The 24,064-nt window shown below is 39.4% G+C and overlaps 1 protein-coding gene across 2 annotated transcripts in view; it reads left to right on the top strand.

The window, feature by feature from the left end:
* Positions 1 to 21,519, top strand: part of DNAI3 (dynein axonemal intermediate chain 3) — a 46,889-nt gene extending 25,370 nt beyond the window's left edge. For both annotated transcript variants that reach the window (XM_067538550.1, XM_067538549.1), the window contains 14 exons: positions 347 to 471; positions 573 to 662; positions 2,852 to 2,941; positions 3,782 to 3,910; positions 5,897 to 5,970; positions 7,005 to 7,152; positions 8,025 to 8,112; positions 10,698 to 10,828; positions 11,781 to 11,844; positions 13,493 to 13,623; positions 14,539 to 14,743; positions 15,837 to 15,928; positions 17,595 to 17,717; positions 18,797 to 21,519. In XM_067538550.1, the coding sequence (XP_067394651.1) occupies positions 347 to 471; positions 573 to 662; positions 2,852 to 2,941; positions 3,782 to 3,910; positions 5,897 to 5,970; positions 7,005 to 7,152; positions 8,025 to 8,112; positions 10,698 to 10,828; positions 11,781 to 11,844; positions 13,493 to 13,623; positions 14,539 to 14,743; positions 15,837 to 15,928; positions 17,595 to 17,717; positions 18,797 to 18,931 (1,625 nt within the window). In that variant the 3' untranslated portion in view covers positions 18,932 to 21,519. The remainder of the gene's footprint in view (positions 1 to 346; positions 472 to 572; positions 663 to 2,851; positions 2,942 to 3,781; positions 3,911 to 5,896; positions 5,971 to 7,004; positions 7,153 to 8,024; positions 8,113 to 10,697; positions 10,829 to 11,780; positions 11,845 to 13,492; positions 13,624 to 14,538; positions 14,744 to 15,836; positions 15,929 to 17,594; positions 17,718 to 18,796) is intronic.
* Positions 21,520 to 24,064: the final 2,545 nt, after the last annotated feature.

Genomic DNA, 24,064 nt, shown 5'->3' with positions numbered 1-24,064 from the left:
TTCTAAGTATGATGACAAAGGAATTGTTTTCACAATGGGTGCCCAAGAGCATAACCATGTCTGGCACATTGATCCATTTTGGAGATTATAATTTAAAGACTCTTAGCAAAAATATTGAGTTCTATTCTGGTCTTGAGCTTCCATCACTCATTTATAAAGAGCCTAAAAAAAATGGATATGTATATAAAAAGGAGACAGACAATTTTTCCCACTGTAGGTCACCTTTAAAGCAATAATTAACACTGCCATTAACATTTGAAGTGGATATGGGCTTTTTCTTTTTTTTTGGGTGGTAAAATTTTCCCTTTATTGACAGTGAGGTTTTTTTTATTTTCCCCTGAATCAGGGATCATAGCAGTGTCAGTAACAGAGCGGCTTTCTTATGAAGAACGAATTAGCCAGTCTGGTAAACTGCTGTTGCGGAAGTCACCAATTCTTTTTTGGAGTTTCTCTGACCCTATTCACCCTCAGGTATTTAAACAGGATTTTAAAATATTCAAAGTGTTCAAACAACAAAGGAACAATCTTTCCAACATGGCTGTATTTCTCAATTGATTTTTTTTTTTTTTTAGTTAATGCTGGAGTGCCCTGAAGACATCTATTGCTTTGAGTTCTGTCCATCTGATCCCAATATCATTGCTGGAGGCTGTATAAATGGACAGGTGTTGGTTCCTTTCTTTTTAATTCTGTTAATTTCTATATTGACGGGCTAGAACAATATTCATTTTTAAATTTTAGTTTACTACATTAGTGTATCCGCACTAAATAGTAGTGAGTGTTCAGTAATTACTAAGTGTTCTTGAACAAATGAAAAATGCACTATGGCAGCAAACTTGATAGCTTGTATAAACTCATGAAGCACAGTCAAAATAGACATGGCCAAATCACAACAGTTTTGGGAAAATTCCCATGTTTCAACTTCTGTACAAATTAACCTACTATGGTAGTGTAACAGGTTTGTACCTTTACAGTGCAGGTATGGGGAATGAAATCTCTTAACCCATGGATAATCAAGGAAATCCCATTGAATGCACTTTACTTTCTACTTCCCTCTTCCTTCTCTTTTTTCTGATAGCAGCATAGTTTCCTATGGAGCCACATTCCTAGTAGTTCCCTACCTGTGTCGGGGTCTAAATCCCCCTTGTGAGAGATGTTTGACAGCGCAAGAGAGTATTCCACACCAAATAATGCTGATAGGATAGGCATTATCTTATCTGAGGAAATTCCTCATACTGTTGACAACTGCTTAGACAGTGACCCTCATTTACTCTCATTTTCGTCCTTTAATAAATAACTTAACAAAACAGAAAAATGTATCGGAATGAGTATTGCAAGTTTCTCTTCCATAGAATTGCCTCTACACGTTGCCACTCTTAGAAGTATTGCACACTATTCTTCCTGTCCCAGAGCCACTAAAAGGACCCAAGTCCGAGTTGACTAAAAATGTCCACTCTTTGTAGCTAAGTGGCTGGACTAACTGAAGACGCTAGACCCATCCAGGGCTCTTGGTTCCAGAAACTGAGCATTTTAATCCACTGATTGCAGTTCATTGAAAAAACACTGACATTACCATGCTTGACTAGATCAGTAGTCTGTCTAGTTCAGTATCCTGTCTCCCAGGGGACAGCACCAGACACAGCAAAGGAAGGTGCAAGAAACCTCAGAGTGTGCCATCATAGTCTTGTAATTCATGGTGCACATAGATAGTACCACTAAGAAATGTCTTCTTTCCAAACTGACTCTCTGTCCTGTGGAGTTGCGCTGTACACTTTCCCTTAGTTTGTCAGAGACCACATGTACAGTAAAGGACCTTGGGGGAGGATATGTAAATAAGTTGTGATCTTGTGATGGATCTGGTATAGCAGATCAGACTAGCTTCCTTGCCATAGGCGATGCCAAAGCTGTCTGTGATATAAATGTCTATAATTTCTTCATGGTTGGTTTCAGTAGATGCTTGTCTTTAGGTGGGGCTATGCTGCCTTTATTCTTCATCTCCAATATGACAGAACTGTGGGCCTTTCCTTGGTCCAATAGTACCTGCATGTCTATTACCATTGGCACCAGGCCATGTCCCTGTTTGTACTTCATTGTGGCTTCAGAAAAGGAATACTTCCCATCTTTAGAGTTCTCCTGTTTTTTAGTTCTAAAGAGGAAAAATAAAATATAGACATGATAGATATATAAAATGATAAATGGTACAAAAGATACAGTTGGGCATACATGTTTATACTCTCTCAGAATACAAAAACATCTGATAAAAGCATTTAAACTGATAAAAAAGAAATGCCTTCTTTACACAAGACATAATTAATCTGTGGAGCCATAAGGTATTACGACCCCAGGAGATTAGAACAATTCAAAAAAGGATTGGACATTTTTTATGGACAGGGGAAGTTTTATTCCTAAATCTCATCAGTTAGTTTTGGTCTGTGAAATATGAAAGTTCATATCCCCTATAAATGTGTTATCCTGTCTGTAAGTGTTTTCATCATTCATAGAAATATCGAATCCTTTTTGAGTCCTGAGGATGTGATGTCATAGAAACAGTTTTTCAGTCGACAGCTTCAGCAATCAGGTGGCACTTTGAAATGCTTGATCAAGGCAAGCTGCACAGACCACCTAATTGTTAACTAGTTAAGATGGTTCTCAGACTTGTAGTCTGTTGCACAAGTCTGCTACAGTGTAGCTCTGCAGAAGCAATACCTTAAAAGAACCCACCACTTTCCATTTGTGGTACAATTAGTAGCCTTCCTTCTTCTTGTAGTCTTAAAGATTACATTTCAGAAGTATGTTTTACTCTATCATTTAAACAGAAAAAATACTTCAGAATGACATTCATTTCTCCTAATAGGTTGTACTGTGGGACATTTCTGAGTATGAAGAGAAGCTGCAGAATGCTAAAACTGGTGCTGGTGGAAGCAAGAACACTGCTGTTAATATGGTTAGTACTTGAGTTACGTATTTAGTGCTGTAGTAACTCCCTACTGTGAATTTAAAAAAGGAACAATGAGAGGAAATTAGGAAATAAATATGGGAAAGGGGATCCAGCCTTAAAATGACGACAGCCCAACGAAGTACCAGCTAGACTGTTTGTGTTCAGATACATGAGACAACAAAATAAATCTTCATCCAAGTCTCATATCTACATCATCAACTCAGATCAATAATACTATTGTCATTTATACAGACCAGAGATTCAATAGGGCACTGTGATTGAGGACCAACAGTTTACTCAGCCCTAAACCCAAGGAAGCTACTGAATAGATCAAATCAATATAATACATTGGGTATAAACTGAAAGCTGAATAGAAATTTTGCCCTGCTCAGTGCTAAAAGTGTGTATGGAAGTGTGTTTTAAAGGCCAGAGTTAAAAGAGAGATGGAAGGAAGTTTGGCTCATGAGATGAGAGAGAGAGTTACAGGCAAAGTGGGTGGTATGGAAGAAGGCATGAAGATGAGAATGGAAAGAGGATATGAAGTGGGTAATTAGAAGGAAGGCCTGAGAGCACAGTGGAAGAAATCATGCTATTTTGGAGGGAGTGGAGCATTGTGGACATTCTTTTTACAGTATGGTATGCCAGGGCCTGATTCAAAGCTTACAGACTTTCCACTGACTTTGATGTGCTTTGCATCATACCCCTAGAAAGGTTTCTAGACCGAACTAAAATACTGTAAAGGGACATTGTCATTAACAATATGTGAAGTTTTCTTTTTTCGTGATAACTAATGTTGTATTTTGCAAAACATACCTTTTAAAATGTATCTTTTAAAAACTTCTCTAGCCAACATTTATACAAGCACAACAAAGTGGTAAGGAACCACATTTTGTGAGATATTGTGCAGTCTCTTCCATAGAATATGGCCATAAAACAGTAATCACAGATATACATTGGCTGCCAGACTACTTTGAGGTGAGTTTTAATTGATATTTTATTATTTTTCTTTATATTTTTTCCAAACCACTAATAAAAAATCAATGTAAATTGCAGATCAGGTGTTACAAGATGAAATTATTTATAATAATGTCAGTAGTACTTAGCCTCAATATTTCTGACTGCATCCTAGAATACCAAACAGGGTCCTGTCCCTCTCATGCTCACTGTACTTTAGGATGGTACTCCACTCCTACCTTTTATTATAGCTGACTCAGTTACATAGCTGACTATACTGTAAGGTTTCTATAGCTCTACTCAGAATTATAATTACATTATTGATGTTTTGATGACTACAGATGGGATTTCAAAATATATTCACTCTACTGTGGGAATTTCTAGCCTGACATCAAGATGTTAAAGCAATAACTTCATAGATCACCTAAAAAAAAATTTAAGACTCAGTGGCTACTGCATTTACAGTGGAGTGAAGGGTGTGGAAAGGACAATGCATATATATAATTGGAAGAAAGGTTAATACATTTGTACTTTATCAATAATTATATTATGATAGTACCCACAACCCCCTATTGGTACTGTACCTATGTATATAAAGACAAAACCTCCCCAGAAGAGTACATACAAATTTACCAGTGGTTTGATTCAGGGAATGTCCACAGCACAAATGCTACAGTGGCACAGCTGCAGCTATGCCACTGTACTGTAGATACTAGAATGATGGAAAGGTTTTTTTCTGTCACTATAGTAAATCCACCCTCCCAAGAGTAGCTAAATTGACAGAAGAATTCTCTATCAACTTAGTGATGTCTACACCAGGGCTCAAATCAGCTTAACTGTCTCTCAGAATTTTTCACACTCCTGAACACCTAAGCTTTAGGCCTCAGAAAGCTGTTGTAATGTTCAGCATTTAGGTCTCCCTAAGATGCAAATAGGCAGGCTGTGCTTGATGAAGAATACTGATAGTGAAATTCCATTATTTGCCTTATATTTGGCAATATGGGACATAGTTTCTTTGTTATACAAACAAATTCGGAATGTGTATTGGCCATTTCTTGGCACTGCATGATAAAAAGTAAAACTACATTTGGATTCTCATTCAGACTTCCTTACTCGTGCAAATAACCCTTTGATTTTAATGGCGGTGTTTGTGTGAGAAAGTTGAGTAGGATATGGCTTATAAAATGTTAAAAGAATGGATACAACTTTGCTGAGTAGCTGATAAATGCAGGTTTAGCCAATGAGCAGGAAGTAAGCAAACCTTTTTCCAGACAAAGATTTCATTGTGTAAATATATTTTTTTTGAGATTGAGAAATAGGTCTGAAAACATCAGTGAGATCAATAACATGCATTATTCCATCAGCACTTTGTTTTCTATTCTTTTTATTTTCTGAATAAGTTTAAACATAAATCTGATTTGCTGTTTTGATCTAAAAAGGGAGGGAATAAATAAAGAGTGATCAATTCGGAGAAAATAGTTACTGGAAAAACACACACAGCCCCAACATACACAAACTAAATTGTTGATAATTACTGTAAGCAAGTGTCATTTGAGATATTCACCTTTTGAATTATAATTTCACTATGTAGTTGTTTACCATTAATTCTTCATTGATTTGCTATTTGTTCAAGTAGGATGTAACTTACAAGAAGAGGGCTATTACGTAATCACAATCTGATAATTGAGGGCCTGATTTCAGATGTGCCAGCAACTTAAGATCTCATTGACCTCATTTTAAGTTGTAGGTGCTTGGCATTTGACTATCAGGGTGCTACTGATTTGCTTGAAGTACGTTTGTTTTGGTAAAATGTGTTTGTTTCATTTGCATATCAATCGGCTAGTGAGCCCTAACTTCCACAGCTGTAAAGGATAGCTGTACAGCCAACCGTGAGATGTGCTCTTTCTTAATGCCCATTTTATAGGTGGTGAAGCAATAGCTTTGCTGATAATAATTTGTTTCCATTTCCCATCCCCACCCACTCTGTATTATTAATTATTATTACAGGTTAACAGAATGGGCATTGCTTTTGAAAACAGAATCGGAGTTTGTGTGCAGCTTGTAACCTGCTCTCCTGACTGGTATTGCATTCTACAAATGTTTTCATAGGCACAAACAGTCACAAAACATCTCCCAAATTCCTTTAAAAGGGTTTTCAAATATGCCTTATTCCTTCTCTCTGCAAACTGTTTCAGCATATATTCCATGGTGTAACTGACCAGGTTCTGAATTCCTGCAAAGCTGAGTGGAATAGGTGAAATTCATCCTGTGGCAGAGGGCCAGCAGACCACCACACCATTTAAGCCCTGCATAAGGGCAGGGTTTAGGGTCCACTAGCTGAACAGCCTTACGGGGTACTTTCATGCTCGTTCTGTGCCACTGAAAAGGCTGGCCCACGTAGATTGACCTGGAAGGCCACAGAACTGCATTAATGCACAGGAGGCTGCTAAATAAGCTAAGGCCATCTCTACACTGTAAACTTCAGCTCGAATAGTAACAGCAATTAGTGTGTGTGTTTTTTTACGACATTTCTATACTGGCAAAAGCTGTGGTGTAGATGCAATTAGACCTGCACGCAGTCCTTTTGCCAGTACAGCTCATTTCGCTCAGGAAGCATCCACTACTGCCCATTGTCAGAGACAGGATGCTGGATTAGCTGGACCTTGAGTTTGATCCAGTAGGACATTTTTTATATTCCTCAGCTGGATGGCAGGGCTGTGAATGCTATTCCAAACCCAGAGGCTGGAATAGCAGGCGGAGGGGTGGTGGGCCTGCATAGCAGACCCATTCCCAGACCAGGTAATTAAACTCTATGCAAGTGAGTGGATTTCATCCACTGAGTATGTAGTTTTCTTAAGCAAACTGTTTGATGCTTATTTAGCTATATGAACAGATTGAGGACAAAATGTGGAGTAACTAGAGTATGAAAGTAGCTATAATACTATACTAATACTAATACAGTTCACCATTTCTCTGCTCCCCCCACTCTTGCATCTATTGCTTTAGTGATTTTGAAAATAGAAGATAAACTATTATTTAACAAAAGTTTATTGAAAAGTTAACATGATTTTAAGCATATGAAGAGCAATAACCTACAATCTCTGGTTTTGTGGAGCTCCATATTTTTTTGGGATCTTCGAGCCCCCAAAACTACTATCCAGAATTCAGCTGAGAAAGTAAAAGATGAGAAGGCTATCGAGGCTCTCCCTGATGTACCAACTACTTTTAAACATCTAGATCTCTCCTGGAGACCTCTCATTAAGGTACTGTATGCAATGTATTGGCCTGCAGATTTGTCACGGCATTTTTAAATCAATCATGGTACATTTAGTAAAAGTTATGGTGGTAGGGGAAAAGGGTGTGTAGAGTCACAGGTATGAAAATTCAGTTAGACCTCTTCAGGGACAATACACATAAATCCCTTCACTGCTGTTGCCTCCTTGCCCCACTGACAGAGCACCAACTACCCGCATAAGACCCTCTGCCCTGGTGCCCCAACCCTAATCTCGGACTAGTCAAACCTGAGTGGCACTGTGACCCCATGCACAAGGTCATAGTGCCCAGAGTGGGGAGCCAGGTCCAGACCTTCAGGACAGGAGCCACTTCTGTAAGGTGAGTGCATGTGGGCTCGCTCTCCAACCCTTCATTCCCCCATCTTAACATGGAAATTTTCACAGTATTGTGATTTTCCTTTGAATTTTGTTATGATTCGTGTAGGGAAAGACAATGTTTTATCTCTATAAGATCAACAGAAAAGAACAGATACTTTCCAAACTTAGCTTACAAGAACTTTAAAATGTTCTAAGAATTTCTGAATAAACACAAGCTGCAGTGGAAGTAGTAGTGTATATGAGCATTTTTATCCCCAGGTTGTCTATTCTGCTCATAGCTGGTCTAAATGACATGTTAAAACATGAGTGGCCACCACCAGTGGAGCTGACATTGAAATGGCAATGTTGATAGAGGAAAAAGTGTAATGTAGAGTAGATCACTGAGTCAAAAGCCAGGGTTTGTGGAATTTGAAGAATGCACTTCAGACTGAAATGTCTTCACTATTACAACAGAAAGCAATTTAGCTGCTTGCCTCAAGTGTTTGACAAAATAAGTTATCAAATACTCCCTTCCTATTAAACAGGTAAACCTAAGCAAGAGCGACACAAGTGGAGACTATAGTCCTACCAAAATTAGCCTAGTGGAAGAACATTTCCATTACAAAATGCCAGGTAATATTATAGTGTGTATTTTTGAGATAAGTATTTTGGTAAGATGATTTTTCTCAGTATATACAATAAAAGAGAAGCAACAGAAATATACTGTAACTAATGAATCTGTAGAGAAATGTTTCCTAAATGTATTGGTATATGGCATTGAGAAGAACAGAATTCTTTACCAGTGGGTCAGAGGTTATCAGATCTCATTAGAAGTTATACTAGCAAGCTGTTCCTCATTTTCTGCTCCTGCGGCAAGTCTTCTAGTTGCTCACTTTGCATCAGAAATAGTGTCTCCTTATCAGTCCCTGTACAATAATACTTTTAGAGAAAGTATTCAAGAGGAAACCTATCTTGCTATCTTAGGTACTTGTATAGCTCCCTTTACCATAGTATTTGAGTGCCACACAATCTTTAATGTATTTATCCTCATGTGCCCCTCAAAGGTAGAGAAGTGCTATTACTCCCATTTTACAGAGGGGTAACTGAGGTACAGAAAGGTAAGTGATTTGCTCAAAGTCCCACAGGTCAATAATGACTGAGCAGGGAATTGAATCTAGTTCTCCTGAGTCCCATGCTAATGTCCTAACCATGGACCATCCTTCCTCTCTGCTTTGGTAAAGCAGTAATCAAAATGAAAATACTGAAAAAATCACTGAAGTCTTTGTAGATTGGGGATGGCAACAGAAGGGGGATTAGGAAGGAGGAAAGATCATCAGGCAGGCTTATAAGGTTTGGAACAAATTAGCACCAATAGGACAGCATGTGTCCTTAAAAATACTTTTGGAAATCATAACCACGCTGACCCTGAAGCACTACAACTCTGTTACCAAGGTGTGCTGAATCAGATTTATGTGCTGTCCACTACTAACTGAAGTAGATGTAAAAAAAGTTTAATAAATAATTCTATAAGATCACTACCTTAAAATAGTCACATAGCAAACAATCAAATTCCTCCCCATCTCCCAAAAAATGAGAGAGTGCAAGAGACAGATTAATCTTTCAGCTGTCTAATTCTAACCTCCTACTGAGCCCTTGTCAAAAGAAGGAAAGTAAGAATTCTGGGGCAACAGAATTCATTATCAATTTGTCTGTACCAAGTTCTGGAGATACATGAAACATTTTATAAGAACACCACAGACTCCAGCAAGTGTTTGACATTTTCGTAATTAGAGATCATGTTTTTCCCATCAAGTTGAAAAAGGGATATTTTGTCTAGTCAAGTTTGGTCTAAATGAAAGACCGAGAGAAATATTGCTATAATTTTTAGTTCCAAATGAAACGTTTATGTAAACAAATATACATTCACTGTTAGCAGCCAAAGAGCTCAATCCAGAGAGCAAATACATATATACCTGAGAGATTTTACTCATTTGTATAGTCCCATTCAAGTCAATGAGACCACTTGCATGCATAAATGTTCACAAGATGGGCCCAGACTCAGTTATAATCCAGCAGTGCCTAGGATTCTCAAGTGACCGATTTTCTGACCATTTTTCCAGGCCTACAACCCGGCTTATCCCATTTACATGGTTGCAGCATAGCTGTCTCCACAAGTGTATCTTCTACCGAGAGTTTTTCTTAGCCTCTCCCATTTAGGGTGACCACCTTTTCAAAAGGCAAAAGTATAACACACGCTGGAGCCCACCCCATTCCCCCCATGGCCCTGCCCCTGCTCCTCCTCTTCCCCATAGACCATGCCCCTTTCCTCCTCTTCCCCTTGAGGCCCTGCCCCCTGGCCAGGCTGGAAGCTGGGCCACTGTGTGGACCCCGGACCCTCCACCTACCCTGGGCAGGGTGCTGGGGTGCCTGAGTTGTGTCCCTTCCCCATAGCGACCTGGGCTCCCTGGGCAGCTCTTACCACAACCCAGCTCCAGCTTCCGGCCTGGCCAGGAGCAGAGTCTTGGGGGGAAGAGGAGGAACAGGGACGAGGCCTCATGGTGAAGGGAGGCTAAGCGCTCTCCCCCCCCCCCACACACACACACACCAGGAAGGGGCTAGCACTGCCCCTGAGCCTTGGGCAGGTGCAGAGCAGCGCCGCAGGGAATCTGAGACAGATGCTGTGCTGGAGTCATTCAACCCAAGACCGGGATTTGAATTCTGCATTTCGGGACTGTCCCGCCTAATTCGGGAGAGGTTATCACAGCGTTACAGCTCTGGGACTACTAGTGTAGACTGGTCATGGGCATTTTAACCACTGTGTTGTGTAGCCCTGCTCTGAGAAAACCACTGGTGGCTAGCCTGCTGTAATGCTCCCATTGTGGCTGTCATTAGTGGAGCTGTACCAATGGTGAGCAACTGTGGGAGATTTTATGAAAAAGCTAAGAGTAGGCACCACAAGAAGACTGCTTTGCCTGCCCCTTATTGCTAGTAGTTTGTATATGATCAGCCTCTTCCCCCCTGCTAGATTTAAGGTAATATTCCATTCCATGCCATACCATACTAGGTTCACTCTTCTCTGGAATTTTCTTCCCTTTTTTATCTTTCATCTTGAAAGTTGTAATCCCTCTCCCCTGAGCTACTTTCATAAGGAAAAGAAACCATTTGATCAAGTACATTTCCCTATATAATCAAATGATGGTATCCATATTCTTTTCAAGATAAAATGCAATCTCAAATCAAACCAGAAATGTTCGGAGATGAAAAACCTTATAAGCAGTTAAGGATCCCTTCAGCCAAAGCTCTTAAGATACTGGAAAATATCCCCACCAACTTTTTTGTTGGAACTGAAGTAAGTTAACAAACATTTTGATTATAATCTGACTGATAATTTTAAAAATAGATAGGATATGCTGGACAGTTTACACAGACTAGTGCATGTACATGTTTTTCTTTATGAATTCATCAGTAATTTTTTCATTTCTGAATTTGTCTTGCCTTTGTACCCCATTTTGACACATTTATTTACACGTACTTTAAAAGATTACTGGGCCATACACTCATGCTTAAAGGCTGGGATTGAAAGTCAGTGGGTGTTGGGTGGCTAATTCCCTTAGGTTCCAGTGGAACTCCCAGCCAAAAGGTGTGGAACTTAATTCTTAAATCCAGGAACACCCAAAACGTTGCTATTCCCATTGCCAGAACCATTAGGACTGTAATATTTATTGCACAGTTTTCCCAGAACGTCTCATGAAAGCTTTATCATATTTTCAATTTCCCCCCTGATTTAGTCCTGTAATAAAAATGAGCCTAGTGTTCCAGCTTCTACCTGCTTTAAACTAGATCTAACTGCCAAAACTGAACAATTGAAAAGAGTGTATTTTTAAAATGTCCTATATTTTTTTCATTTTGGGGTTCCCATTGAAATATTTTTTTCTCTTGCTGCCACCCTTCCCTAAAATCAGGGGGCAAGGTCCATACCATACATGTGAACTACTCCAGCTCTACACAAAGAATACCCCATAAGAGCTGATCAGTGAGTTTTTCCTGAAGACTATGGAGCTATTTTAAAATAAAGCAGCCCAACCCAAAACCTGATGAAGTAATGTGAATATTTGCCCCATTTTTGCAGTCATGCTAACTGTAAAACATGTTCACACTAAATGTATATAAAAATTGTTACATTTAGTAAAGAGACTCCTATTTTACAAACTAAAAATAGGCACATTTTGACTAAAGTCTTTGCTATAAATATTTCACACAGCTCCCCTGTTTGCATTTATTTGATTTCTCTGACATCACAGGATGGTGAAGTTATTTATTCTGACTGGAAGATGGAAAGAGAGAGTGACTCAGGAAGACTGATTAGTAAGTTCAAGTTTTTCACCATCAATCAAAACCACCTTTTTACACTGATTGGATGGATGATGGATATTGATATACAAGATACAGATAACAGATTTAAGCCTGGTTTTACTACACAGGAATGTAAACTTTGTAGGACTCTTGCCCTGTCTGCAGTAGGAATTTGACTCATTGCTGACAACATGTGTCAAAAAAGAACCCTCAAACTGGTGTTGAAAACGATTTGACTGCTACTGCAGAATGAAGAAAACCCTTTTCCATACCATTACCAAATGCATGATCAGTGATGCTGAAAACAGTGCAGCTGTCCCGTTTACACTAGTTATTAAAACATTTTTAACACCAGTTCAGTGGAACCTGTTGCAACTATTGCCAGCAATGGGTCAATTTCTTAACGGAGATAGGGCTTAAATGTAAGCTGATGCCCTTAAACAGTTTTGCAGAATACTGTTTCCAGCCACAGAATAGCAGCAAAAGTAGCAGTGGTAGAAATCCCCTCCTTCCCAAGTCTTTTCACATCAGTGTCTTGGGAACTTTAAAGCTTAATTGGGATGATTTAAAATATAAAAATGTGTTTTTCTAAAACAAAATTAAAGGGAAAACCTATATTAATACATCATCTGGCTGCTCAGTTAAAATTAAAATGTCTGCAAATCCAATAGGTCCTTACAGTAACATTAACTAAGCCACATTGTACATTCTGATTAGCTTTTGGTATATATTAAAATCTAAAACAATACTATATTAAATATTAAACCATGCATTTAACAGTTTAAAAACAAAGAGCAAATACTATGTATGTCATGCAACTTGGATGACAATGTTGCTGTAGGAACCAAAATGTCTGTATTTCCTGGCATTTTATTTTAACTGCATGTTGCTTTTGCAATTAATTGATGGATACTAAAAATATTCCAGTGTTTATACCTGAGGGATATTCAATAAAGAGGGTTACATTGTGAGAATCTGGAAGTTTTAAGTTGCATTTATTGTCTTATTGTTTCTATCATGAACTAAGAAATGCTAGTTGAACTCTAATACAGTAGTTTATAGGATGATGACTAAAGATATTCACTTTATAGATAAATCAAAAGCATATTTTAAAAACTTCTCAAATGGTGTCAGTATCTCACAGAAATGTACACTGAACATAACACTAATAATGATATTTGAATTAATGAAAATTCTCTAAGGGCAAATACCGTAGTGCCTTCTATAGCTCCCCACTGGGATCTCTTTCCTCAGGGACTAATGGGGTATTAGAAATTAGAAGAGAGACTTAAAGAGAAGAGAGTATACTAATCAGAATGCTAGGGCCTGTAATCAGGTCCTTAAGTGTTTTACTTTTAACCAATTGGCAGACACACTATGAGAGTTTGACATCACAATAATTTTCTTAGACAAAACTGCGGCAGGCACACATTTGGAGACTGGGTTAAGGCCACTTTCCTTTATCTGTGCTAGTCAGCTTCAGATCACATGGATCTAAGGCACAAAACCCAGGAGAGGGAATCTATAAAAATAACGGATCTGATCCTGCAGTTGTTATTCCAGAAAAACTCCCCCTGTGATAAGGATTGTAGGATCAATTTCACTACCTTCAGAAAACTTGAGCGTTACAGGTAAATACTTGTCCTTTTCATTCCATTAGGTCAGAAACCAGCTAACAAATACACCATCCATGATGGAATTGTCCATACTATACAAAGATCTCCATTTTTCAAAGACATAATTCTTAGTGTTGGAGGCTGGAATTTTGCCATATGGAAAGAAGGTGTTACAGTAAGTTACTCTGGCAACAGACATACTATAATAGATGGAGAAGAGAGTAGAGTAACTACAGTGTATAGCCTCAGGGACAATATTTATGGAAATGATGGTAGATGGCAGAGCCTGCCAGTTTGAAAATAAATTAGGTAAAAAAAACAAAAACCCTATTTTCCTTTCAGAGCTAAGCTTTTAAAAATAGTTATGTAAACTTGGCTCCAACAGAGGAAGCAACTTTCTCTAATACTAGCTTTTGTGACGGTTGTGGCTTCTGCCCAGGCTATTTCTATTTCAAGCAGTTTGTTGTCAGTCAGAGGCGCCTGAGAGCAGAAGTAGGATGTGCTAAAAAATGCTACAGGCTTAAGGAACCCCCATTAAACAAAAGTAATATGAACAACAGTGTAATAGAGAAAGCAAGCAGTAATTCATAATCTCTTTTTGCCCTTTGGCATTAGAGCACATTGAAGGGGCAAAGTGACTAGTCCTAGGGAGAAGGAAATGCACTATCCTAGCCTAGAGATAGCAAAGGCAAGGATGGCTATGGTGGCATCTGTATCAGTGAGGAATGGGTGCAGTCTTTTGGCCAGCCACATATGGAAAACGGTATTTCTCACAATTGCTGCCATCTGGGAATCCAGAACTTTATTTACGTCTAGCAAAATCCTGAGACTGTAGACTTGTTTGTCAACAGGTAAACATACACATTCAACTGAGGGACTGGGCATCAGCTTGTCCACTTCCCCACAATACTTCTCTTTACCAGTCAACAATATGACAATAGTCATTTATGTAGTAGGATCACTCAAATGGTGAATTACAAAATTACTCAAATTACAAAAGCAGGAGGCTGGAAAGAATTCTGACTGGGTTGTTTTTTGTTTGTGATTGTTTTGGTTTCTTTTACATTGGCTTTTTTTTTTTTAAATTAAGAGCGGCCCACTCCTTCAATCATGCTGCTCATCAAAAAGATATACTGTAGGACATTGGTCCTTATCAAGAGCAGGCGTTTTCTTCATTGGTAGAGAAGATGGAAATATTGATATTTGGGACCTACTGGAGAAAACTCATGAGCCATCCCAGACCCAGAACATCTCCATATCAACGATCACCTGCATCAAACCCTGGATCGTCTCTTGTATGTTGACAGTGATTACACTTTGCCATAACACTGTATACCCTGATCCTGCAAAGTCTTATGCGTATCCTTAACTTTACACACTGTGCATAATTCCATTGAAGTCAGTGAGACTATGCATAGTACATAAGGTAAAACACATGCATAAATCTTTTCAGCATTGGGGCTTTCGAGTTTGTATCATGACAAGAAATTAAGCACAGTTTCTTTTGTTTTAATACTATTACAGAATATTCTATTATTTCTTTTAAGCAAATTTGAAAAGGTAAAAACATATTTCTATGTAATAAGGGACATAGAAAAATAAGACAAAATAAGGCTATTTTTGCTGCAAAAACAAAAACCTAAAAAAACTAACAAAAATGAATCTTTTGGAGCAATTCACGCCTCTGTTAAAAAGATAGGTAGATATGCACAGTTTCTTGTGCACTTTGCCAAAACTGAACAACTTTATGAGGCTTAAGTATTTTAAAGCTGAAGCTGTGCATCAATATCTTTCACATTACTTTTAATAGAGAGACACAGAAACACCGGGAACTTTGCATAAGAGTTTTCAAATTGTACTTGCCTATTCCCTGAGAAACCATGGAAACTGCAGACAAGCTCCATGGCCCTAGATCATAAGCACTATGAGGCAGGAACCATCTTTTCCTTGGGTACAATGCCTTACACAGTGGAGTCCCAATCCATGATTAAGTTCTCTGGGCACAACCACAATAAAACCAATACACTATGTCTCAAATACCCATATTTGGAATTCTGTACGAATAGAGGCCTTAGTTGAAAAGTTTATCAGTAAATACTAGAATTCATGGTTAAAAAGATGCCAACACAGTAATTGTCATACTGGGTCAGGCCACTGGCCCATCTAAAGCAATATCTGACAGTGACCAGTACTACATGCCTCAGAGGACGATGCAAGAATACCCATAGTGGACAATCATGGAATAATCTATGTGTAAGGGAATTTTCTTCTTATCAGTTAGTGGCTGGTTTGTGTCCTGCAGTCTGGAGGTCACAGCAACGTTTTAATTTACTTTCTGCATCCTTAGTAATAGCATGGTTGTTTGTTTTTATTTTTATAATCTTACAGCAAAGCAGCACTTTTTAGCTATATCTGATGACTTTGGAACACTGCATATTTTAGAAATCTCTTGGGCATTAAGTCACCCTTCCAGTAATGAGGTTTGTAACATTTTCTACTTATCATTTAAGTGACCACACATCTTGTGAGGTTTCATGAAGGTTTTTTTAAAGCACATCCTTCCAGGTTATTATTGGATTCCTACAAATTAAAGGTGATTAACTTGTGGTCGATATGACCCACAGCCACGATCTCATAATATCTCATAAACCAAAGCTGGACCTTTAAGTCCTCAGAGGGAAGACCTCAGAGGAAAACCAATTGTTGCAAAAAGTAAGAATTTGCAGAACTCCGTCATTATAACCAGGCAATGGGAAAAATGTAGACAAAGTGTCCAAACTGTAGAACATGATTTTTTTGCCATGTGCATAAAATGGCACTAGGTTTCAAAGACTACGTTCTATACATTTGACTTGATTTTTTTCTTATAAATTGTGCAAAGCTCCAAGGAAGTCAGTGACTTCTAAGGATCTAGCTTTAGATCTTATAGGACCTGATCCTGCAAACTCTTACTCACATAACTAGCGTCCATGAACTCAGTGGGGTAAAAACAATTCAATTGTAAGCTCTTTAGGGGCAGAGACTGTCTAGTTCTGTGTTTGTAAAATGCCTACCACAATGAGGGCCAGGAGCTATAATACAAATAAATAAATAAATAAATAAATAAATAAATTTGTTAAATTAGCCGCAGAATTTGCATGTCTTCTCTCTCTACCTCTTTCATTCAGTTTCTCCCAGCTCCTTCTCCCCATCAAAAAAAAAAAAGTTAGGAGCCCCTATTCTCACTCATTCTAGCAATTTTTTCTCCTGCTTATTCTGTTCTCCCTATTCTCTTTCCTTCCCCAAATCACTCCTACTCACTATCCCAAACCTTACTTTTACCATTTATGCACTCATGCATGTTGTAAACTTACTATGAAGTTATGGGCATGTAACCAAAATGAAACAATATGAATACTGGTGCTAACTGGTACCCTTGTCTCAGTAAAGAAAACCTCTCCAGTTCAGGGTAGGAACACATTAGCAGAACAGTGTGGGGAAACTTGCACTGCTTCTGCCCATATTGTATTTGTTTTGTGAGTAGAGGGCTTTACTGGACGAAGGTGTCAATCCAGCACCATTCATGAATATTTATCTACTTACTTTAAAATCTTGACATTCTGTTAAAACTCTAGGATCTTGAACGTGTTAGGGAAATTGGTGCACAGTATCAGAAATAACCGTGGTACTGGAACATTGGGATGAGGGCTTTGTGCATAATGGTAACTCAGGGTTGGTCTACACACAGACCTGGATTGATTTAACTAAATCATTGTCCTAAAACCAATTTAGTTTTTTGATGCATGTCTGCGAGGGATACTTTTGTTTCAGGATGTGTGTGAGTAAAGTCAGTTTGTTATTGAGACTATAAAAGTGACACAGACTTGCACCAATATATATAAATCAGTTTTAATCCATGCCTTTTGTTATTTTGCTGCAAGCCAGTGCACAGAGCAACACTAGGAAAGGGAAATTGGTAAAAGCATTGTCAAGTCCATCCGGAAATGATCAATATATTATATTATAGAATTTCTTATTTAATTCTGTATATTTAAAAAGATGCTTTAAAGCAATGTAATATTATTGTGGCTGGATTATGTGCTGAAAAGTACGATAATTAAGATTCCCTGTGATAATCACAAACCATGCTTGCCTTTGTGCTAACAGCGTGCCAGTGTTCTTCATTACTTTGAGAGAGAGATCAAACATCTGGATTATTTTGAACAGAGGCAAGAATTCCGAGCCAAAGAAAGAAAGGAATTGGAGCTGGAAACACAAAGGAAGAAGATAGTAAGTTATGTTCAGGAAGTAGAAAAGCTATTTATTTATTTTAATTTTTAAAATATGCCTATCTATTTGCTCTAGCTAAAATTTCCTCTGATATTTCCTTCTACTAGCTTTATAAATTAAAAATAGCTTTTGCTTAGCATTTTCTAAGTAAATCAAACTAGCCACTTTCATATTTACAGACTGGTCCTTCATTTGGGGAAAAGAACATACTGTGTTAGTTCATGCTTAACCCTTCAGTCCTTACTCAGGCAGCACTCCCTTTGACTGCACTAGAGTTAGAGCAGAGATCAATTGGACCCAGTTTAGGAACTTTTATCAATTTGCTTTTCCCTTTTCCCAGCTGTTCATTTGAAATCTTAATTTAGGTGCTCTTTTCATAAGTATTATGCTTTAAAGTCAGCAGGCAGAGGCCCTAAACCTTCAGCCGTTACTTGTGCCTTACATAGAGCAGTAGTGTCCTTGGACTCAGTAGGATTGTTCTTGTAAGTCATGATTACTGGTGTGAATAAGGGTTGCAGGGCTGAGCCCTACTTGTTTAAAGCTAGAGCTATTAAATTACAACAGTCATATATAGACGTTTTGCCCTATGATATTTTAATTAATGTTTTAATCAAATTTGTTTTTTCTTGTTTGTGTGCGCGCCATATCATCTTGTTGGGTGTGTTACATACAACACCAATGATAGTAGTACAGGACGATGGGATATGCCAAACGCAATGATTTCCCCTTGCAGGGAGAGGGAAGCATAGTATTATATAGAGCATTATATACCTGGAGTCCTATGTGGTATGTGAAAGGAAGTGAGCCTTGAATAGAAGGTGAGGCATGTCCATGGAAGGTACTGTTGCAAGGGCTTGGAAAATTAAATCTATCCAATAGCTCTGTGTTAACCTGACTAATAAATGATGTTACCTAGCTGAAATGGCGTCTCTGTAAAGTTCTCAGTTCCTGGTTATATAACTAAAAAGATGGAGATGAAATACCCTGCACTGAAAATCACTGACTGAAAAGTAATGGAATTGTATTAATGTTTCAAAGCTAACAGCAGCTAATAATGAACTATTGGTTACTTTTCTCAGAAAGTGGCTGGTGCACAGAAATCAAGAGAACAAATGGAAGAGCAGATGAATATGAATTATGTAGAATTTCTGGATGTCGAGAAGAAGATCCTAACAGGACTTGGGCTACTGAAAGGGACAGACAGATTTCCCTAGAACAGGACACAAATAGCATATTGGCGAATGTGCTTTTTTTTCCTTCTTCTTTTCAGGATAGGTTATTTTGCTTTCTTGGGAAACTTATTTATATTTAATTACAGCACATTTAGTATGAGAATTGTAAATATAAATCATCTAACACCTAGGAAACATCTCACTAGCTTTATTAAGATGTTTGCTCACAGGCGGCAGGTAAGAGAATACTTGATTTGTGCATATTCCTGCCTAGTCATTCATTAATGAATATAGTTACAAGTGAATAGTCTCCTGGTTTAATGGCATTATTTTAAATTGGCCTACTTATTTATTGTTATAGTACACCTATCCAGTGCTGTGCCAGCTGTAAAAATATTAATTGAAAAAACCTATTTAGTAAGTCAAAATAATACCAACATCCTTCCCTGCAACCTACTCCCATTCGACTAGAATGCAGGATATTCATATTCTGGCTACTCAACTCAATAAACATCTCCCCATTTCATCGTATTTCAGCCATAAAACATTCAATTCACCTGGAAAAACTCAGAGAAAAGGTTACTTTTGCAGACTGCCTGAAGGTCCCAAATCTAGCCATGTCATAAACCAAGGGAGAAAGAGAGATCCAAAACCAGTAACACTCTGCCACCAGCCTTCTTTGGTTTATATCAGGAGGGTCCTGTCAGCACCTCAGATGATCACAACTGTCCTGGTAACAGACAAAGAGGTAGCCTCTCAAGTATCTAGGACTGAAGCTTTTACGGGCTTTAAACATCACAACCACCACCTTACATTTCACCTGGTCTGATCATGAAGCACTGGTGTCCTGTGCTCTTTTCATGAAAGCCCAGCTCCTAAGGAGATCACTGTATTCTGCACTACCAGCAATAACCACATCATTTGAAAATGAAGCCCCACACAGAGCAGAGCACACACTCTAACCTTCAGGTAATTAGGGTGTATAGCATGGCAGCTCGTACAAGACTTACTCTGCTGTTAAATACAGAGTGCGGGAGACCCACAAAAAGAACTGCAGGAAATGCACTGTCCTATGGGAGTTATGCTTTTGATTCTATCTGAGGTTTCTATCTGATGTCACTTCGCTTCAGTATTCAAATGCTTCTTTGAGTCCCATCTCAGTTTCAAAGATTCCAAAGTGGTTGGCAGGATTTCCTGTTGAAGAAGACTGTGAGCAAGGGGACCTACATATGTTAGATATGTTTCTGAGAGAAAACAACAAAGATATGAGCTAGGATTTTCAACATTGATCAAGAGATTTTGTTGAATTCTGGTAACTACACAAATGAAGCTCTAGTGGTTTGATACGATTGTAGAACCTGGAGGTGTGTGCTCCTTAGTTAGTTTTCCGGTGTTGTGATTACCACACTTTGCACATAGTTAAAGGTAAGCACAAGATTTTAAAAAAGAAAATGCATTTCTATAAATCCCATCCAGGATAGCTCTATTTCTTCCTGTCTCACTTGTTATTTTAAGGTTCAGTTCACGGTTTGATTTAAGCTAAGTATGAACAATGGGAGGATAGGCAAGAGGATATTCACAGAGGCACCGTAGCCCCTAATAACACTTTTTTTATTTCCATGCTGCAGTTTGTGAAAGTTGTTCTGTGAAGAACTGGGTGGTTCCAGATTAACAATGGAGATATAAAGCCTTACATCTCTAGGTCATTAGTTTGAGTAGATGTCACAAACATAAAAATTGGCACCGAGTGGCCATTTTATTGCCAGTCACAGTGGAGGGACTAAAGATTGTAAATGGAGCCCTAATTGCTTTCATCTGTAGAGAGTGGTCACATCTGATGAGGGCGGAGGAACTTTTCTAAGAAATGATTCAGCTATTTTTATGGAGTCGAATAAATACTGTTACATTTTGTGAAACACATTGTGTGGAATCGTCTTAAAAACCTAATGACCAGAATGAACAGCGCTCTCAACCAGCAATATTTCTGAGAGATTAAAAACTGCATTCTAGTTTTTCCTTGGTCCTTTTCGCAGATCTCTGATGTCACAGCTGGGTATCAGAGCCCAGCCTAGCTGCATAAGAGCAATAAGAATTCCTTCTTGACTAGAGAAAGCCCCAAACCAGAACCCTGGGTGGGAGTAAACCTGATCTTTGGCAGAAATTAAATACAAACATCACAGCCCTGGACTATGGATATACTCCACACCAATTGCAAAGGGCAAGATGGAACAATGGCCATAGCTTGAAATTTAAATTAATCAAGCTTGAATTAGAGGACTACCAGCAGATTGAGGGTTGATCTACACTACAGAGTTTTGTCGACAAAAGTCAGCTTTTGGTGACAAAAAGTGGTGGTATACACAACACAGTGCTCCCCCCACTGACAACACTCCCCTGCTTTGGCGACAAAATAAAACCACCTTGATGAAAGACATAGAGCTTTTTGCGGCAAAGTTAGAGCGACAAAGTGTCAGTGTAGACTGTGTCGTAACTGGCCTCCAGGAGCTATCCCACAAAGCCCACCATGACCGCTCTGCTCACTGTTTTGAACTCTGCTGCACTGCCTTGCATTCCAGCAACACAGACATGTATCCCTCCCTTTTCAAAGCCCCAGGAAATTTTGAAATTGCTCAGTGCGGAGAGCTCACACAGCTACTGCCCAGCTGAGCATGCCATCTGCTGGCAACAAATGCAATCCTGCCTGGACTACAGGGGTGGGTGTGGATCATGCTCCTGGGTCTGTGAGGAATCGAGGCTGTGGGAGAGCTCTAAGGGAATCAATTCTGCTCTTCTCTGGCAGGCATGTAGGCAATGCGGGCTGCTGCTAGGGGAGGAAGGGGGAGAGACTCCTGTCTCCTGATATACTGTGCAGAGCCGGGGAGATAAGTGGGGGCTGATGGCAGGATGTCCCCCTCCCCTCGCAGGTGTCCAGATCTCCACTGAGCTGGGGTGGAGGAGACAGGTGGCACCAGCTTCTGCCTCAGGTTTGGTTTGCTTTCAGCTGCTAGCTGAATTTAAAGAGACAGCGTGCGGCCACACACAGTCTCTTTCTCTTGCTCTCTCTCTCACATACACACTCACTCCCTTTCACACATTTTGCCCCCCGCCCACACACACACATTTGTGTGAGCTTCTTGTGTTTGTGTTCACAATGTCAGTGTGGCTGACAGGGCAGTTGAAAAGCAGCTGTCAATCTAGTAGGCTGCCCATGGAATGATGGGATTCCGAAACCATCATGTAACGCTGTGCCTGCCCCTGAGGCATTGCAAACCTTTCCCAAAGCACCCTGCAGGCAGTTGCAAAGTGGAATAGCTACCCACAATGCACTGCTTGTGTCAATGCAAGTGCTGGCAGTGTGAATGCACTACACTGACACAAAGAACATAGTGAGGACATGCAACATGGTTTAATTACAGCAATGGCTGTACGCCGGCATAACTTGTGTCAATAAAACTCTAGTGTAGACAAGGCCTAAAAGTCATACATGTAACATATTTTCTTCTGACTAAAACCAAAATAATAGTTTGCCTTCTAATTTTCCTGATTTATGCTTTGGTTTTTTGTTTGTTTTGTTTTTAATTTCTCTCATTTTAGGCAATGGAAATAGATTACTCAGTTCCTCTGGTCTCTCGTCAGTTTTCCTTGCTGGTTCTAAGGCTTGCAATGACAATCGGGGTTGCCAGCATTGCAGGGAAATCTTTACCAATTTTGAAGAACATTTCTATTGGAAAATCCACAGAAAAATGTTGTCTTAGCTTTTGTAAAAGCTTATTGTTAATAGGCCTGAAATTTGGACTAAGTTTGACCTGCCAGTAAACTTTAAACAATAACATCACCATGCCTTTGCTTTAAAGTAGTAATCAAATTCTTAACCTATTCTGCTGAAGCTATGCTTAATGGTAATATAACTTGGGGCAAAGCTCTTCCTCTAACTTGGTGGGTCCAGCGCTTCCTTCTAGTGGTAGGTTAAGGAACTGCTTCACCCTTCTTCCAGCCTCTAGTGGCAGGGGAGGGTAATGCAGCCTCTCTAAAAGGGCCACTCCCTGCTGACTCCTGGTCCTGTCTCTGGTCCTCACAGGCCCTTGCCTCTTTGCTGGGGCTCTTGCCCCTCCAGTGAATGGCTGGTAGGAGGTGAGGGGGGCCCAGTGCCCACCCTCGACTCCAGGCCCCAACCCAGGGACCTTACAAGTAGCAGCCTTGCACTGTGGCTTCAGGAAAGCAGCTAGCTTCCCTGGGTTACGTCCCGGTGCCCCTTGACTTAATGTCCATACCCTGCTCGGACAGGAGCCCTTCCTGGCCTCCTTTCCAGGGAAGGCTCTTCACCCTGACAGTGCCCAAACCAAATGTCCAGTTCAATCTTTCCCTTGTGGCAGGGTCTCTTCCCTTAGGTCTCCAGGCCTGGAAAAGGTCCTTTGCCCTCTTCAGGCAGGGTTTTCCCTCCCCCAGTCTTTGTACCTGTGGGATTCTCTTCTGCCAACGTTCTGCTCCTTCTCCTAAACCCTCCTGGTTCTTGACAGAGTCTTGCCTGCTCACACACTCTGGTAGCTGATCTCACTCTCATAACTCCAGCTATACCCTTTCTCTCGAGGGAATGCTTTTCACAAGTCCTAGGCGGGGCCTTGATTGGCTCCAGGTGTGTTAATTAAACTGGAGTAACTCCTGCTCAGCTACCAGGGGAAAAGGGATTTGCTGAGACTGGGACTGACATATTGGCCTTCTAGCACTCTCTGGTAGCCATCTAATCTGATCCTGTCACAAACTATATAAATTCACTTCATAAGAAATCAGTGAATGAATTATTTGGAAGCTCTATATTCTACCCCCTATATCTTAAAGTCTTCCATTTGATACTAGATATGCTTAAAATGGCAGCAGAGTCCACACCTAAACCCTGGATTCAAACACTGCTAATATTTGCAGAAGTATCATGTAAGTTTACAGCTCCATATAATTTCTTTTAAACAGTAATATATTTTATGTGTATTCTAACTTTGAGGCTGGTCCTTTTCCTATTGTAGCGTGCTGATCCAAAAATCACACATCTAACCCAGAGCCCCGCCACCACCACCTCAAGTCTAGAAAACTTCAGAACTCTGCAACCTGGAGCATCTCTGCGTAAAATAATCATTTGTTCATCAGATTATAAAATTATTCTTAATTTAAGATTAGTAAATG

The sequence above is a fragment of the Emydura macquarii genome, unplaced genomic scaffold, assembly GCF_026122565.2.
Source record: "Emydura macquarii macquarii isolate MOO-44397 ecotype Brisbane River unplaced genomic scaffold, CSIRO-AGI_Emac_v2 contig_480, whole genome shotgun sequence".
Taxonomy (NCBI): Eukaryota; Metazoa; Chordata; order Testudines; family Chelidae; genus Emydura; species Emydura macquarii.
The sequence above is the reverse complement of the archived record's forward strand: the minus strand, read 5'-3'. Positions and strand labels throughout refer to the sequence as shown.